The following is a 17,105-nucleotide window of genomic DNA, read 5'->3' as shown; positions in this document are numbered from 1 at the left end:
TGCCAGTCCAGGCCAGATGGCGAGGGATGAATGTAACGCAACATGAATTCCAGGTCCCGGTTGAGGCTGTACTCGTATGTGCGGAATATTATATAAATGGCAAACAATAGGTGACCCTGTGGTACTCCACTGGTTTCCAGCCACTAAAGGAGCTGTCCATCACTTCTTCACTCCACTTTTCAAAAAGTGTTTGACCGGCGGAAGAGCGTTTCCAGATGCTCGGTGCTCATGAAAGTTTTGCTGCTCTTCCAAGGGTGCCCGGGGGGGGGGAAGTAAGTCCGCCGCTCCCCGCCCCCTCCCGCTCTGACATGTGGCTGGCTGCTCACCTGGCTGGCTGGGAAAGTGAACTACATTTCCCAGCGGGCGGCGGCCGCTTCCGGCGGACGCAGGGGGGTGACCCTGGCGGGGAGGGGCGGGAGGTAGAGTGTTTACTTCCGGTCTGACTGGCAGCTCCTCATCGCCTGAGTGGCCGGCTCGGCGGTGCTGTCAGCTGGGGGCTCCCTCCTCCGTCCTGCCCACAGACAGACAGAGGGAGCAGTCCTCCTGACACACGCTCACTCTGTGGCCGCTTCCAATGCCTGCCGTCCCTCGCCTGCCCGGTTTGATGGTGTCGGACTGTGTCCTCCGCGGAGGGCTGGAGGAAGCTTGAAGAGGTGCCCGGCGGGCTGGCTCTTCATCCGCTCAGCGATGGATTGGCTCATGGGGTGAGTGAAGGAACTTCGGAGAGAGGGAGAGTTGCTGGCGACCTGCTCGCCCGTTAAGCCTCTCCTGTTTAAATTTCTAGTCCCCCGGGCCGAGGGGAGGGCTCGAGCTCTCCCTCTCTGCCCTGACCTCGGCTGGCTGAGCTGCTCCCTCCACTGAATGACAGGAGGACAGTTTCTGCAACTTCGATGGAAAGCATCCTGACCTGCAAGTGATGCGAGATGAGCGGGGAGCCGCAGTTTAGTTTATTGGATTAACTTTCTGCTTTATTATGATAAAAAACATCCCCTGACCGTGCAAAGAGGGCGCGACGTTGCAGCTTCCACACTGAAATCGTTTGCTAATGAATGACTCGATCCTTATTTTATTTTTAAATTGGCGGTTACGTTTCCTTTTCAACTCATTGAACAAGTCAGGCAAAGGTCCTAGCGTTATCTGCCTATTTATGGAGAATGCTTACTATAAACTGCACATGAGCCATGTTCGGAAAATATTTATAGTGTTTGTAAACCTGGTCATAATATTGCCATGTCATGCCAGAGTACAGTAGATTGTACTTGGTATGTTGTACCCAGCAAAGCAATGAGCAGTACCCAGCAAAGCAATGAGCAATACTTTGACTTGAGTTTTCTTTCAATCATTCATTTATCATAACCCTATGTTTTGGAGGTGGCCAATCTTTATTGGCAAAGTTAATATTGTCCTGGCAATTCTTCCATTAGGATGCGACATGAAAAGCCTTTTGGGAACAGTTTTCTTCTGAAAGCTTTGTTTACTACACAGTTAATTTTAACCTAGAAACTTGTTGTTTATCAGCTTGTCATGTTTATCTACTCAAAATATGCACCTTTACAAGCAATTGGGAAATATTACAAGATCCATTTAAAGTTTAAGTATTAACATAAACTTTGCCAGTTGTACAGACGGACATTGGGACTAGAATACTGCAGTGCGTAGGAACATATAAATGAGGAGCTGGAGTTGGTCATTCGAGTCTGCTTTGCCATTCAGTAAGTTTGTGGCAGACTTGATTATGACCTTAACTTCGCTTTCCTGCCTGACCCTCCTTGACACCCTTGTCGATCAAAAATCTTTCAAACTAGTCCTTGAATGTATTCAATAGTCTAACTTCCACAGCTCTCTGCCAAAGAGATTTCCAAAAATTAACATTATTGAGAAGGGACATTCCGGCTCATCTGTCTTAAATGGGAGACTGCTTATTTTTAAACTGTGACCCCTAGTCCTCGATTTCATATGAGGGGAAAAGACCTCCCAACATCTACCCTATCAAGCTCCCTCAGAGTCTAATTTTCAATATGATCAACGATCATCCTTCTAAATTCTATTTTGAGTATTGACCCAAGCAGCTCAACCTTCAAGACAAAATCTCCAGCCCAGGAATCAACCTAGTGAACCTCTTCTGAACTGCTTCCAATGCAAATATATCCCTCTTAAATAAGGAGACTAAAACCAAATGCAATACTTTAGATCAGAGTTCAAAATAGGGACAGTGCCCCACAGATTAGTCAAGCAACAGTGTGACATCGTCTTATGCAGTGAGAATCACACTTTATAGTGAATGTCCCAGGCTTTTCCATCACTATGCCAAGATTTTCACCCCCAACTGAATGTGAAATTCTATCATGTTATGAGCTTTCTCTTCAAGATAATCCTTTACTATGAGTCCTCATATTACCAGGCCTAAAATTGCTTGTTCCCTGGTTGGTTCCAGAATGTATTGTTCTCAGAAACTGTCCCAAATACACTCTGTGAGCTCACCCTCAAGGCTACCTCTGGGAATTTGATTCATCCAATCTGTATGACAATTAAAATCACCCACTATTATTATTGTGGTATCTTTCCTACAAGCTCCGTTATTTCTAAGTTTATAAACTGTCCCACAGTGTAGCTATTGGGGTCTATAAACTGCTCCCACCAGTGAATTCTTTCCTTTGCTATTTTTATCGCAACCCAAGTCGATTCCACATTTTGATCCTCAGAGATCATTCCCCGCTACTGTATAGTTCTCGTGCTTTATTAACAGAGCTATCCCACCTCCTTTTACATTCTTCCTATCCTTTCAAAATGCTAAATATCTTTGAATATTCACGTCCCAGCCTTGGTTGTCTTTGTAACGGCTATCATTATACCCATTTATTTCTAGTTTGTGCTATCAATTGATCCACCTGGTTATGAATGCGGCATGCATTTAGATAAAGAGCCTTTAATTCTGACTTCCTGTCATTTTTCCCTGCACTTACCTATTTGTCTGTGCACTCTTATGTTTGTATACCTTGTCCCTTCCTGTTGCACACTGTTTACCAGCGTATTGCTACTCTGGGCAATTGCCTTGTCCTTGTGAACTTACCAGATTTCTCCTCACATGGACCCTCTTCCCCGCTATTTAGTTTAAAGCTCTCATTGGCTCTATTTATGGGATTAACGCGGTCCCCTTGCCCAGTGCAGTTCAAGAGAAAGCTGCCCAGATGACACAGCACCCTCTTGCCCCATGAAACCCAATTTTCCCCACCTCAATTTTTTATAATTCTGAAGAGATTAAGTCTAATCAGATTCCAGAATACCCTGATTGGCACAGATGAACAGATTGTAATTTTATGCAATTATTTCAGTTTGGTATCACTATCCTTGATTGCAGTTTATATTCTGAAACTCGGTCACCCTGAGTATTATTATAAAACATTATTTGAATGCAACACTTTCTTTTTCTTTTTGCTTTTTATTGGCATATTCGATTATTTGTTCTTTATCAGAAGTCTTAATTTGTGTTGTATTTTATGCCACATTTTGGAAGGAATTCTTTATTATGGTGTGAGTTTATAAATGGATGTATTCATTTCTCTGTGACCCTCCTCAGTGAATCATGAATGAGACTGAAGAAACCTAGAAACATAAAATTGAATGATCCTGAAATATACTAAGCAGTGTGAACTTTTTTAATTTTCAAAGTTATGTTTATTATTCAAATGGTAAAGAATACACTCAAATTAGAATTAGAGGGAAATGGTAGCATCCTGGTTTTGTTACTGCCCTAGTAATTAAGTCTAGTGATCAAGAGCCTGGAGTTCAAATCCCAATTAGGCAGCTGGAGAATTTGAATTCAGTTAGTTAATAATATAAACTGAAATAGTGACCATAAATTGTGAAGGTTGTTGTAAAAATGCAACTGGTTCAATAATGTCCTATTGTGAACATAGGAACTAGGAGCAGGAGTAGGCCATCTGGCCCCTCGAGCCTGCTCCACCATTCAATGAGATCATGGCTGATCTTTTGTGGACTCGGCTCCACTTTCCGGCCTGAACACCATAACCCTTAATCCCTTTATTTTTCAAAAAACTATCTATCTTTATCTTAAAAACATTGAATGAAGGAGCCTCTACTGCTTCACTGGGCAAGGAATTCCATAGATTCACAACCTTTTGGGTGAAGAAGTTCCTCCTAAACTCAGTCCTAAATCTACTTCCCCTTATTTTGAGGCTATGCCCCCTAGTTCTGTTTTCATCCGCCAATGGAAAGAACCTGCCTGCATCTATCCTATCTATTCCCTTCATAATTTTATATGTTTCTATAAGATCCCCCCCCCCTCATCCTTCTAAATTCCAACGAGTACAGTCCCAGTCTACTCAACCTCTCCTCGTAATCCAACCCCTTCAGCTCTGGGATTAACCTAATGAATCTCCTCTTCACACCCTCCAGTGCCAGTACGTCCTTTCTTAAGTAAGGAGACCAAAATTGAACACAATACTCCAGGTGTGGCCTCACTAACACCTTATACAATTGCAGCATAACCTCCCTAGTCTGAAACTCCATCCCTCTAGCAATGAAGGACAAAATTCCATTTACCTTAATCACCTGTTGCACCTGTAAACCAACACTTTGTGACTCATGCACTAGCACACCCAGGTCTCTCTGCACAGCCGCATGTTTTAATATTTTTTATCATTTAAATAATCCCTTTTGCTGTTATTCCTACCAAAATGGATAACCTCACATTTGTCAACATTGTATTCCATCTGCCAGACCCTAGCCCATTCACTTAGCCTATCCAAATCCCTCTGCAGACTTCCAGTATCCTCTGCACTTTTTGCTTTACCACTCATCTTAGTGTCGTCTGCAAACTTGGACACATTGCCCTTTGTCCCCAACACCAAATCATCTATGTAAATTGTGAACAATTGTGGGCCCAACACTGATCCCTGAGGGACACCACTAGCTACTGATTGCCAACCAGAGAAAGACCCATTAATCCCCACTCTTTGCTTTCTATTAACTAACCAATCCTCTGTCCATGCTACTACTTTCCCCTTAATGCCATGCATCTTTATCTTATGCAGCAACCTTTTGTGTGGCACCTTGTCAAAGGCTTTCTGGAAATCCAGATATACCACATCCATTGGCTCCCCGTTATCTACGCACTGGTAATATCCTCAAAAAATTCCACAAAATTAGTTAGGCATGACCTGCCCTTTATGAACCCATGCTGGGTCTGCCCAATGGGACAATTTCCATCCAGATGCCTCGCTATTTTTTCCTTGATGATAGATTCCAGCATCTTCCCTACTACCGAAGGTAGGCTCACTGGCCTATAATTACCCGCTATCTGCCTACCTCCTTTTTTAAACAGTGGTGTCACGTTTGCTAATTTCCAATCCACCGGGACCACCCCAGGGTCTAGTGAATTTTGGTAAATTATCACTAGTGCATTTGCAATTTCCCTAGCCATCTCTTTTCGCACTCTGGGATGCATTCCATCAGGGCCAGGAGACTTGTCTACCTTTAGCCCCATTAGCTTGCCCATCACTACCTCCTTGGTGATAACAATCCTCTCAAGGCCCTCACCTGTCATAGCCTCATTTCCATCAGTCACTGGCATGTTATTTATGTCTTCCACTGTGAAGACCGACCCAAAAAAACCTGTTCAGTTCCTCAGCCATTTCCTCATCTCCCATTATTAAATCTCCCTTCTCATCCTCTAAAGGACCAATATTTACCTTAGCCAGTCTTTTTTGTTTTATATATTTGTAGAAACTTTTACTATCTTTTTTTATATTCTGAGCAAGTTTACTCTCATAATCTACCTTACTCTTCTTTATAGCTTCTTTAGTAGCTTTCTGTTGCCCCGTAAAGATTTCCCAGTCCTCTAGTCTCCCACTAATCTTTGCTACTTTGTATGCTTTTTCCTTCAATTTGATACTCTCCCTTATTTCCTTGGATATCCACGGTCGATTTTCCCTCTTTCTACCGTTCTTCCTTTTTGTTGGTATAAACCTTTGCTGAGCACTGTGAAAAACCGCTTGGAAGGTTCTCCACTGTTCCTCAACTGTTTCACCATAAAGTCTTTGCTCCCAGTCTACCTTAGCTAGTTCTTCTCTCATCCCATTGTAATCTCCTTTGTTTAAGCACAAAACAATAGTGTTTGATTTTACCTTCTCACCCTCCATCTGTATTTTAAATTCCACCATATTGTGATCGCTCCTTCCGAGAGGATCCCTAACTATGAGATCCTGAATCAATCCTGTCTCATTACACAGGACCAGATCTAGGACCGCTTGTTCCCTCGTAGGTTCCATTACATACTGTTCTAGGAAACTATCACGGATACGTTCTATAAACTCCTCCTCAAGGCTGCCTTGACCGACCTGGTTAAACCAATCGAAATGTAGATTAAAATCCCCCATGATAACTGCTGTACCATTTCTACATGCAGCAGTTATTTCTTTGTTTATTACCTGCCCCACCATAATGTTACTGTTTTGTGGCCTATAGACTACTCCTATCAGTGACTTTTTCGCCTTACTATTCCTGATTTCCACCCAAATGGATTCAACCTTATCCTCCATAGCACCAATGTCATCCCTTACTATTGCCCGGATGTCATCCTTAAATTACAGAGCTACACCACCTCCCTTACCATCCACTCTGTCCTTTCGAATAGTTTGATACCCTTGGATATTTAACTCCCAGTCGTGACCATCCTTTCACCATGTTTCAGTAATGGCCACTAAATCATAGTCATTCACGATGATTTGCGCCATCAACTCATTTACCTTATTCCGAATACTACGAGCATTCAGGTAAAGTACACTTATGTTGGCTTTTTTACCTCTGTTCTGAATCTTAACACCTCAATCAGTAACCTCTCCTAAGTTATATTTCCTCTTAACTTTTCTCCTAATTTTCCTTGTCGTTGAATCCATATCTTCATGTAACAACCTGCCGTGTTGCTTACCATTAATGTTTTTACTTCCTGTTTTATTCCTTTTAGTATTACTGGGCCTATTCACTGAGCTCCCCTCAGTCACTGTACCTTGTACTGTCGCCCTTTTTGATTTTTGACTATGGCTTCTCTGCCTTACACTTTTCCCCCTTACTGCCTTTTGTTTCTGTCCCTGTTTTACTACCTTCCAACTTCCTGCATCGGTTCCTATCCCCCTTCCACATTAGTTTAAACTCTCCCCAACAGCTCTAGCAACCCCCACCCCCACCCCCCTCCCCCTCCCCTAAAATGTCTCTCATCTTTATCTGGTCTAGAATACATGCCCACAGCATTTTGTTGATTTTTAACTGTCCTCTGAAATGGTCTTGCAAGCCACCCCAAGAACAAAGAAAAGCTCAGGAACAGGTCCCTCGGCCCTCCAAGCCTGTGCCGACCATGCTGCCTGTCTAAACTAAAATCTTCTACACTTCTGGGGTCTGTATCCCTTTATTCCCATCCTATTCATGTATTGATCAAGATGCCCCTTAAACGTCACTATCGTCCCTGCTTCCACCACCTCCTCTTCCAGGCACCCATTACCCTCTGTAAAAAAAATAAAGAAAGAAATTTGCCTTGTACATCTCTATACCTTGCCCCTCACACCTTCAATCTATGCCCCCTAGTAATTGACCCCTCCACCGTGGGGAAAGAACCTCTGACTATCCAAAAGTTGTTTCAAAACAACTACAAAAACTATTTAAAACTGAATGGTCTACCTGCCGCTGATTTGAGCATCGTGACAAAGGCACACCCTGTCCGGTTAATCCTGCAGAAATCGCCTCATTAACATCGGGAGACTTGAGAGAAAATTGAGAGAGTTAGTCAACGGCCTGACATAGCCTGACGCACAGAGAATCATACCTTTGAGCTAATATCGCAGACTCTTCCCTCATTATTCCTGAGTATGCCATGTCCCACCTGAAGAACAGACATGCTATAAAATGATGGCACACTGATATATATATATATATGGTCTGGAGAGTGGCCCTGAGATTCCTCAACATTGACTCTGGACCCCATGAAATCTTGTGATGTCGGGTCAATCATGGGGAAGGCAACTTCCTGCTGTTTTCTATCTATCATTATGGGTGTTCAGCAACAGCAAAATTATATTCCACCGCAATCTGCATGTAACTTCAAGGTCTGGCATATCCTTCGCTCTGTCATTATTGCCAAGGCAATGGACTGACCCTTGCTCAGTGAGGAGGGCAAATGAGCATGTCAGGACCAGCACCAGGCAAACCTAAAAACAATGTGTCAACTTGGTAAAGCTGCAACACAGGACAATGTGCAACCTCAGCAGTGAATCAAACATGCTGTGGACAGAGTTAAATGATCCCACAACTAAGGGGACGGAGAATAGCTCTGCAGTCTTGCCACATCAAAGTAATGAATGGTGATGAACAATTAAACATCTAACTGGAGCAGTGGCTGCTTGAGCATCCCCATCCTCAATGATCAGGGAGCCCAGCTTGTCAGTGCAAAAGACAAAGCTGAAGTACTTGCACTCTTTAATCGGAGGTGCTGAGTGGGTGATCCATCTTGGCCTCCTCCTAAGATTCCTACTATCACAGATGCCAGACTTCAGCCAATTCCACTCACTACACGTGGTATCAAGCAATGGGTAAGTGTGCAGGATCCAACAAATATTATGGCTCTAACAACAACTTATCATTATCATTACATATATCTATTTATTTACATTGTGTATTTATCGATCTGACTGGACTGTGCGCAGAACAATACTTTTCACTGTACCTCGGTACACGTGACAATAAATACATCTAAATCTATTGAATCCCTACCATCAATATCGGAGGGTAACCATTGACCAGAATCTAACTTGACCAGCTGTATAATTACTGTGCTGACAAGAGCAGGTCAGGCTGGGAATCCTACAGCCAATAACACATTTCCTGACTCTCTTAGCCTTTTTCCATCTACAAGGCACATGTCAGGAATATGACGAACACGCCAGTTGCCTGGATGACTGTGTCTCTTCCAATGCTCAAGAAACAGCACCATCCAGTTCAAGGGAACCTGCTCGATCGGCACCACATCCTCCATCGTAAATATTCACAGGTGCACTGTGGCTGCAATATAGACCATCTACGAAATGCACTGCAGCAATCCCCCAGTGCTTCTTTTGTGTGCCTCCCAACTGTCAACTACCTAGGGCAGCAGGCAGTTGGGAACACCGCCATCTCCAAGTTCCCTTCAAATTGTACACCATCCTGACTTGGAAATATATTACTGTTCTTTGTTCGTTGTTGTGTCAAAATCCTGTAACATCCTCCCTAATAACACATGGTAGATCCTTCACCAAATGGACTCCAGCAGTTCAAGGAGGGAGCTCACTATCGCCACTTTGTCAATTAGGGATGAGCACTAGTAGGTGGTCTTCTCATTGATCCTTGAATTCCTTGAATAATTTTTGAAATAAGTAAAAATCACTATTACCATGACAAATGGACATTAGTAATGCATGTGTTCTGTATTTTTCTAAATCTATTATTGGATATGCTGTAAGTTTGGGAGGACGCGAGTATTCCGTGTCGGATAATATCGATAATTTTCCATCAGTCAATTATTTCTGCCAAATGTATTTTAGAACTTGAACTAGTTACTGCATAGAGGCTTAATGGATTTGGAGGATTTTTCTTATTCTTCCATTGGATGTGACGCCACTTACAAGATCAGCATTTATTGCCCACCCTTAATTGCACTTCAACTGATAGGGAAGTTCAGAGTCGACCACAGTGCTGTGGGCCATGGAGTTACATGTAGGCAAATTTTCTTTCTTGAAGGGCACAAATGAATGAGAGAGGTTTTGTTTTACAACAATTGGTGATAGTTTCATTACCACCATCACTGAGACCAACTTTTAATTCCAGATTTATTCATAAAATTTAAATTCTACTCGCTGCCATGGTAGGATTTGAACCTATGTACCCCAGAGCATGAACATTCTCTAATTGCCTTTGGATTACTAGTCTAGTAACATTACCACTACACCACCATCTCATCTATATTTGCCACTGTACCATTTTAAAGTACACTTTTTATTCAAAGTTCAGATCTTTAGTTTGTGGTATTAGTTGCTATCTGGATAGCATTTATAAACTGAATAAGTAGATATAAAGTGCAACTTAAATTGCTAGTGCTCAAATGAGTAATGATTGATGTAAAAAAAATAATCATACTTAACATTTGAAACTTCCAATCTGAGATTCAATATATAGAAGCTAAGAACTGAACAACGATGGGTGACAAATAAAATATTAATGGACACATATGTTAGGCCACAGTGATAGATTTGACTTTTCCACTATGATACCCTCATGAATGAATAGCCATGTTAAATGGATGATATGAGAAAGCTCACATGGTTGACCTGATGTGCTAGTCTTTCCCACTCTTGCACTCTGCAGAGTAAATGTGCCTTCTTTGGGTATGGCATGTGTCAATGTGTGGGCCCTCCCAAAGAGAAGCCCCATCTGGGTATGTGAATCAATTTCGGCATTTAAAATAAAACATTACTATTATGATATTATCCAATGTTTTTCTCTATTACCTGTCAATTTTTGCTATCCCTTAGTACAAGTCCTGCTGGACCATTTGAATATTAGACATAAGACCATAAAGAATAAGGAGTAGTTATGAAAGAGCTTGACAGGGTAGGCATTGAAAGATTGTTCCTGCTGTTTGGGGAATCTAAAATATGAGGGGCACAGTCTCTAGATAAGGGGATGAACATTGAGGATGGAGATCAAGAGAAATTCCTTCATTCAAAGGGTTGTGAATCTTTTGAATTCTTTACCCTAGAGGGTTGTGGATGTTCCAGTGTTGGATATATTTAAGGTTGGGTTAGGCAGATGTTTGGTCATGGGGATTCAAGGGATATGGGGAACTGATGAGAAAGTGGAGTTGAAGCTAAAGATCAGGCATGTTCATATTTAGTGGCAAACCAGACGGGCCACATGGCCTGCTCCTCTTATTTTGTGTTCAAGTCTGTATGAATCAGCTATTCATTGCCTTGAGTTATTGGGGAGCTAACCATTCGATTGGTCAGATAACAACAGGAGCAAGGGAAGAAGGCAAACAGTAGAGTGCATACCTTTGCCTCACTGAGTTAACTCTGTTACCACAATTTGGTTGGTCGGTGCAGGCTTGATGGGCTGAATTGTCTCCTGCACTGTGGGGTCTATGATTCTATGCTCTACCATTACAAATCTGGAAAAGTCTTTTAAAAGCTTCCAGAAAGAAGGCTTCAGGGCAATTTGCATCCAACAGCCTGCTTTGAAAACTCTGATTACATTTTGACAGCTGTAACAAACTGCACCACAGAGCAACCTTCGATATTTAAAAAACAAATGTCAATTTGCCCTTTCGCCCTATCTCCCAATGTTCACAAACCCTTAAAAAAATATGTCCAGGTTCAGATCCGCTCTTCGCCAAAATCGGTTCTTTCATGGGCCATACTGTTAGTGTACCAAGTATTGTTGAAATCTACCCATTAGCTTTGGAAGCATTAACTCGGTCCACCTTCAGTGGCCGAGGCAATAATGCTGGATGAAGTGGATGACGTAATTTCCAGTGCCTATTCGTGGTTAATATTTATGACGTGGAGGAAATTTAGTAAAATGATTTTTTTAGTGGGCTTGCATTGTGGATCATCCCCTTGATAGGTTAAGGTGTGGAATTAAACAAGTAGCTCTTCAGTGTTATGGATCTTCATTAATTAATAATAGTTGCCAGTGTACTGCAACATCTCTGTTGCAAAGTTATTTTTAATCCCATTTCCTGTTACTTACTGAGCAGGTGTAATATCACATACAATAGTTATGGCATTTCCCTTCTGCTGAAAAACACTACCTGTAATTTATATTTGCCTTTTCAGTGCATGTTTCGTAATTCTATTTAAAAGTTGTTCATGGGAGAAGGATGCTAAAATTTCCGTTCTGGTAATATGTAACCAATTGTCTGCAATATCTTTCAAATACTGATGGGGTATTTCTTGAGTTTAATTGAATATATAATAACTTTACATTGTGAAATTATTATTAAAGTAAGGCCTTCCAATGGTGACTCTTGTTTAAATGATGTTAAAGACTTTATACAGAAGTAAATATGACTGATTTATCAGAAAAGGTTTGGGCAGACCGTACTGTATAAATCCCTTGATTTAATCTTCTATTTTCAGAATCGGGATTTTTCTTTGTTTCCTTTCCCCCTTATTTCTTTTTTATTTTCCTTTATGTTGGTATTCATGTTCAATAAAATTACATCTAATGTCATATTCTAAATGTACAACAAGTATTAATGGAACTCTGGTTTGCGACCTCTGCAGCAGAGATCAAAGGCAACTTTGAGTACTGATAAATTGTAGGATGTTTCAGCACACATACAGTTCTGCTGGCTGTTAATGCTGTAGAACTGCCTATAATAGTGGGCAACATTTCCTCCGAGATGGCATTGATGTGTATACCTTGTTTTTTCAATGTAGGATAATCGGAACCAATGTACTGTGTGGCAGATGAAAGTTCAGTTAGGTTTGGGTTTTGTATTACAATCTTGTGTGAGAAATTAGGCGAGCTGCCCTCTCCTATTACTTTGACTTGAAGAGACTGTCACATTTTTTGTGCTTTAGTACTGGAATAAAATCACGCTTTTCATCAATACTTTCCTGAACTAGTTTCCCTATTTTCCAGTCCAATAGATGTGGTACAACTTGTGTTGATGACACTAACCTGAGCGCAACAAATAGAAGGAATGTTATTGGTAAACTGCTTGTGATTTTTTTTGTTCTGTGATGAAATCGCTGCAGTGATTGTTTTCAATGGAATAGTTGAAAACTGGGATTGACTGACCACTTTACAAGATTGTAGCATCAATACAATTGAGTAATTTTTGTCTGTCTTCAGTAGAAAGTTTCTGAGATGTTAGCAGAAATGAGATGAATACTTGTTGTATGTTTTGTGGTAAATCTGCCAGGAGGAGTGACGCTGCCCAAGTTTGATCTGGTAATTTCCTGATTTCAATATCCAGTCTTTGTTCAACATGTTGATCTCAGCTGGAGCATCACTGTAGGCATTCAAATTGATTAAGGGAGGGAATAAAAAGTCAACGATGATTCCAACATGTATTCTCACTCCGAGATAGCTGCTAGAAAATTGATGTAGTGTGAATATAGATCATACTGTTATGATACCCACTTCTGTCATGAATCAGGCAATATCCACTGTTGAGATTTTTATACAATGAATGGGTAAGTTCCTTTTTGGGGAGAAAACAGAAAAGAGAATGTTTAACCTGTTGTGTCCGATATTTAAATTTGAATACATTTTTAAAATATCTGTGCGTCTCCACTGACACTTTGCATTTGCAATGATCTGTCATAGATATTTGAAAATATTAAATGTACTGTCCTGAGTTTGTGTTCCTTTCTGTTCCTGTCCCCGGCTCAGTTTAACCTTTTTGAATATAAATTCAAAGAAAATTGAGTTTCATCAACCAGATGATCAAAATTGGGTGAAGTTAAGTGGTAAGTAGGTAAGAAATTTGATTTGGGAGCTTTAACACTGCAGTTATCACGCTGCTGATGGTAGGCTCATTCAGAAAGTTAGGGGGCATAGGATACAGGGAAATTTGGCTGTCTGGATACAGAATTGGCTGGCTGAAAGAAGACAGTGAATGATAGTGGATGGAAAGTATTCCACGTGGAGGTCGGTGACCAGTTGTGTCCTGCAAGGATCTGTTTGTTCTGGGAACTCTGTTCTTTGTGGTTTTTATAAATGACTTGGATGAGGAAGTGGAAGGGTGGGTTAGTAAGTTTGCCGATGACACGAAGGTTGGTGGAGTTGTAGATAGTGTTGAGGGTTGTTGCAGGTTACAACAGGACATTGACAGGATGCAGAGCTGGGCTGAGAAGTGTCAGATGGAGTTCAACCTTAATAAATGTGAAGTGATTAATTTTGGAAGGTTAAATTTGAATACTGAACACAGGGTTAAAGGCAGGATTCTTGGAAGTGTGGAGGAACAGAGGGGTCTTGGGGTCTATGCACATAGATCCCTCAAAGTTGCCACCCAGGTTGATAGGGTTGTTAAGAAGGCATATGGTGTGTTGGCTTTCATTAACAGGGGGTTTGAGTTTAAGAGCCGTGAGGTTTTGCTGCAGCTTTATAAAACCCTAGTTAGACCACACTTGGAATATTGTGTCCAGTTCTGGTCGCCTCATTATAGGAAGGATGTGGTTGCTTTGGAGAGGGTACAGAGGCGATTTACCAGGATGTTGCCTGGACTGGAGGGCATGTCTTATGAAGAAAGGTTGAGGGAGCTCGGGCTTTTCTCACTAGAGCGAAGAAGGCAGAGAGGTGACTTGATAGAGGTGTACAAGGTGATGAGAGGCATGGACAGAGTGGATAGCCAGAGACTTTTCCCCAGGGTGGAAATGGCTGTCACAAGGGGACATAATTTTAAGGTGATTGGAGGAAGGTACAGGGGAGATGTCAGAGGTAGGTTCTTTACACCGAGAGTGGTGGGTGTGTGGAATGCACGGCCATCAGAGGTGATGGAGTCCAGAGTCATTAGGGACATTTAAGCGACTCTTAGACAAGCACATGGACAGCAGTAAATTGAAGGGGTGTAGGTTAGGTTGATCTTAGATTAGGATAAATGGTTGGCACAACAGCGTGGTCTGAAGGGCCTGTACTGTACTATGTTCTATGCTGTGCAATGCATTTACTGTGAATAAAGAAGCAAATTAAAATGCATAAAAGAGCATCTTTGCTAAATAGAATTATTTACCCTCCGTGTACCTTTAATTATTGTGACATAATAGTTGCCTAAAATCTATGGGGTTTGTAAAGTGAATACTTTTTTTTTCTTTTGAAATTGAGAGTGCAGAAGAGCCAAGAGTTGTGTTTGTGACTAGGAAGTGTTGGGAAATGGTTAACTAGATTATTGAAGCTCATTAGGTAATCATCTGGGAGGAGAACTAGGCATTCATTCAGGGATTGACAGCAGATGTGGCTTAGACGGATGTACTTTAATCATTAATGCAATGTTATATTCATATGTTGGAGATTTAATGCATGATTTGGCAATCATATTTCTTCTTCAATGTCTAGCTGCTGTAAATGATACAGACCCTTTATTGTACAAAGTTTCCTCTGACTCATGATTTATCTGTATTGGGTTCACCTTGTCAGCTCCAGAGGATTTAATCCATTCAAAGCATGAAAGCAAGTTTAAAATTCCCAATTTCCTGCTGCCACCATCCTTTATTTTTTTGTTCACATCTTTGGAGTTTCAGTGGGCGACTGCTAATTATTATTAGTTTCCCTTTCAGAAAGTTTATTTTGACAAAGCTATTAAGTTGATGTACTTTACCAAATTATGTTTCCAGTTTTCTAATGTCTTTTTGATTTGTTACTTCTAATGCTACTCCAAATGCTGAGTTGGGGATAGGGCTTGGGAGAATGCTAGTAGAGATGCGATATGCTTGTAATACTATTTCTGGTGACCTCTGAAATATCTGAAAATGTGCTTGTAAAGTTCTGCTTGCCAGATATCCAGGAGAAATGTTTTTCGACTTCTGGTTAAAATGAAGCAAGCACCAGCTCCCAACTTATCTTCGGGTTTTATCTATGGCTCAGTGATAGCACTCTGACCTCCATGGGTTCAAGTTGCATTCTGGAGATTTGCACGCAATCTAATCTGACAACTCAGTGCAATAAAGTACTGCACTATCAGAGATGCCAACTTTCAACGGAGATATTGAGAGTGGATTCTCTGGTTCCCCAGTTGCGTGTTTTGTGGTGGCGTGCCATTCGCTGGTGGCGGGATTCTCACTCCTGCCTCATGTCATTGGGATTTACCATTGACGCAATCCCACACCGCCGGGAAATCCATGGGCGGGGGATGTGCTGCTGATGGGAAAGGAGAATTCCAAAGGCTGGAAGGTATGATAAAGGGCACCTGGATGCCCTCAGGCTGGCATTGACAGATGGGCTGAATGGCCTGTACTGCAATCTTCTATGGTTCTGTTGCAAAAGTGACTTCGAAAAGTATTTAATTGGCTTTTAAGTCTCCCACCCCCAGTATAGTCGGGCATTTTTCTTGCAGACACTTCTTGAAGGGGCAGAATTGGCCCAAGTCATGTTGGTCCTAGTGAGGAAATGCTTCTTTTTATTGAAGCCCATTCCATCTAAACATTCACAATTTCAAACCCTCTGATCGCATTTATTAGTGTTTGGGGAAATTCCATATAGGCCTCGGATCATGAAATAGTTTAGTGCAGCAGCATTAAATTGGTATTGTACATGACACTTAACTCGAGAGAATAGTCCTGCACTGCTTAGGGTAGATTACTGGATAACTGCAACGAGTGAAAAAGCTACTTCTCAACTTAAAAAATTAGTTTTAAGGAGAGTTTACCATGCATTTTAAATTTTCAAAAGTGCTGACAGGACAGCGTAAGTGTGTTTTTAGGTCTTCATGCGGAGAGCACTCTCTTCCATTGTTTGAAAGCAGTTTTACTTTGATTTCTTGTTTAAAATAGTATTCCATTTTTCATTACCTATATAAGTTTTCAAGATAATCATTTCCCTGCTGTAGCTATTTAAAAACATTCATCATTGTATATATACATTGTTACATTTTTAATTTGGTGTAAAAATGCACCTCGGTGACACTGAGAACCAATTGTTATGGGTGTGTTTGACAAGTGGCAACATTTCTGTCTGTGCCTGCTCATGTACTCGAGGCAAGAAATCATAGATCATAAAACAGGGTGGAGATGAAACGGCCGGGGGGGTGGTGGTATTGAATCGCTGTTGTAAGAAATAAAACCCAGAATGGGGATGTGAGAAATGAATAGGGGCGAAAAGTTAAGTTTGCTGAAAGTGGTGACTTGCATTTATTTAGCACCTTAGTAAATCTTCTCAAGGTGCTTCACTGGAGCGTTACCAAACAAAATTTAGCTGGCTGACCGGTCAAAAGAACAACAGATAACAAGCTTTTCTTTTTTACTTGGAGAAGGTTTAAATTAGGCATACAGAAACAGACTTCACTACATGTTGGCACAGTACCAACTGCTACAATGCTATCAGAAGCTTCTGTACACTTT

At 41.3% G+C, this 17,105-nt stretch overlaps 1 protein-coding gene across 1 annotated transcript in view; it reads left to right on the top strand.

The window, feature by feature from the left end:
* Positions 1–472: 472 nt before the first annotated feature.
* Positions 473–17,105, top strand: part of LOC140384656 (MOB kinase activator 2) — a 256,030-nt gene continuing 239,397 nt past the window's right edge. The window contains exon 1 of the mRNA XM_072466569.1: positions 473–704. Within this exon, the coding sequence (XP_072322670.1) occupies positions 688–704 (17 nt within the window). The 5' untranslated portion in view covers positions 473–687. The remainder of the gene's footprint in view (positions 705–17,105) is intronic.

Source organism: Scyliorhinus torazame, chromosome 10 (genome assembly GCF_047496885.1).
Source record: "Scyliorhinus torazame isolate Kashiwa2021f chromosome 10, sScyTor2.1, whole genome shotgun sequence".
In the NCBI taxonomy this organism is placed as follows: domain Eukaryota; kingdom Metazoa; phylum Chordata; class Chondrichthyes; order Carcharhiniformes; family Scyliorhinidae; genus Scyliorhinus; species Scyliorhinus torazame.
Note: the sequence above shows the minus strand (reverse complement) of the source record. Positions and strands in the feature narration are given on the sequence as shown.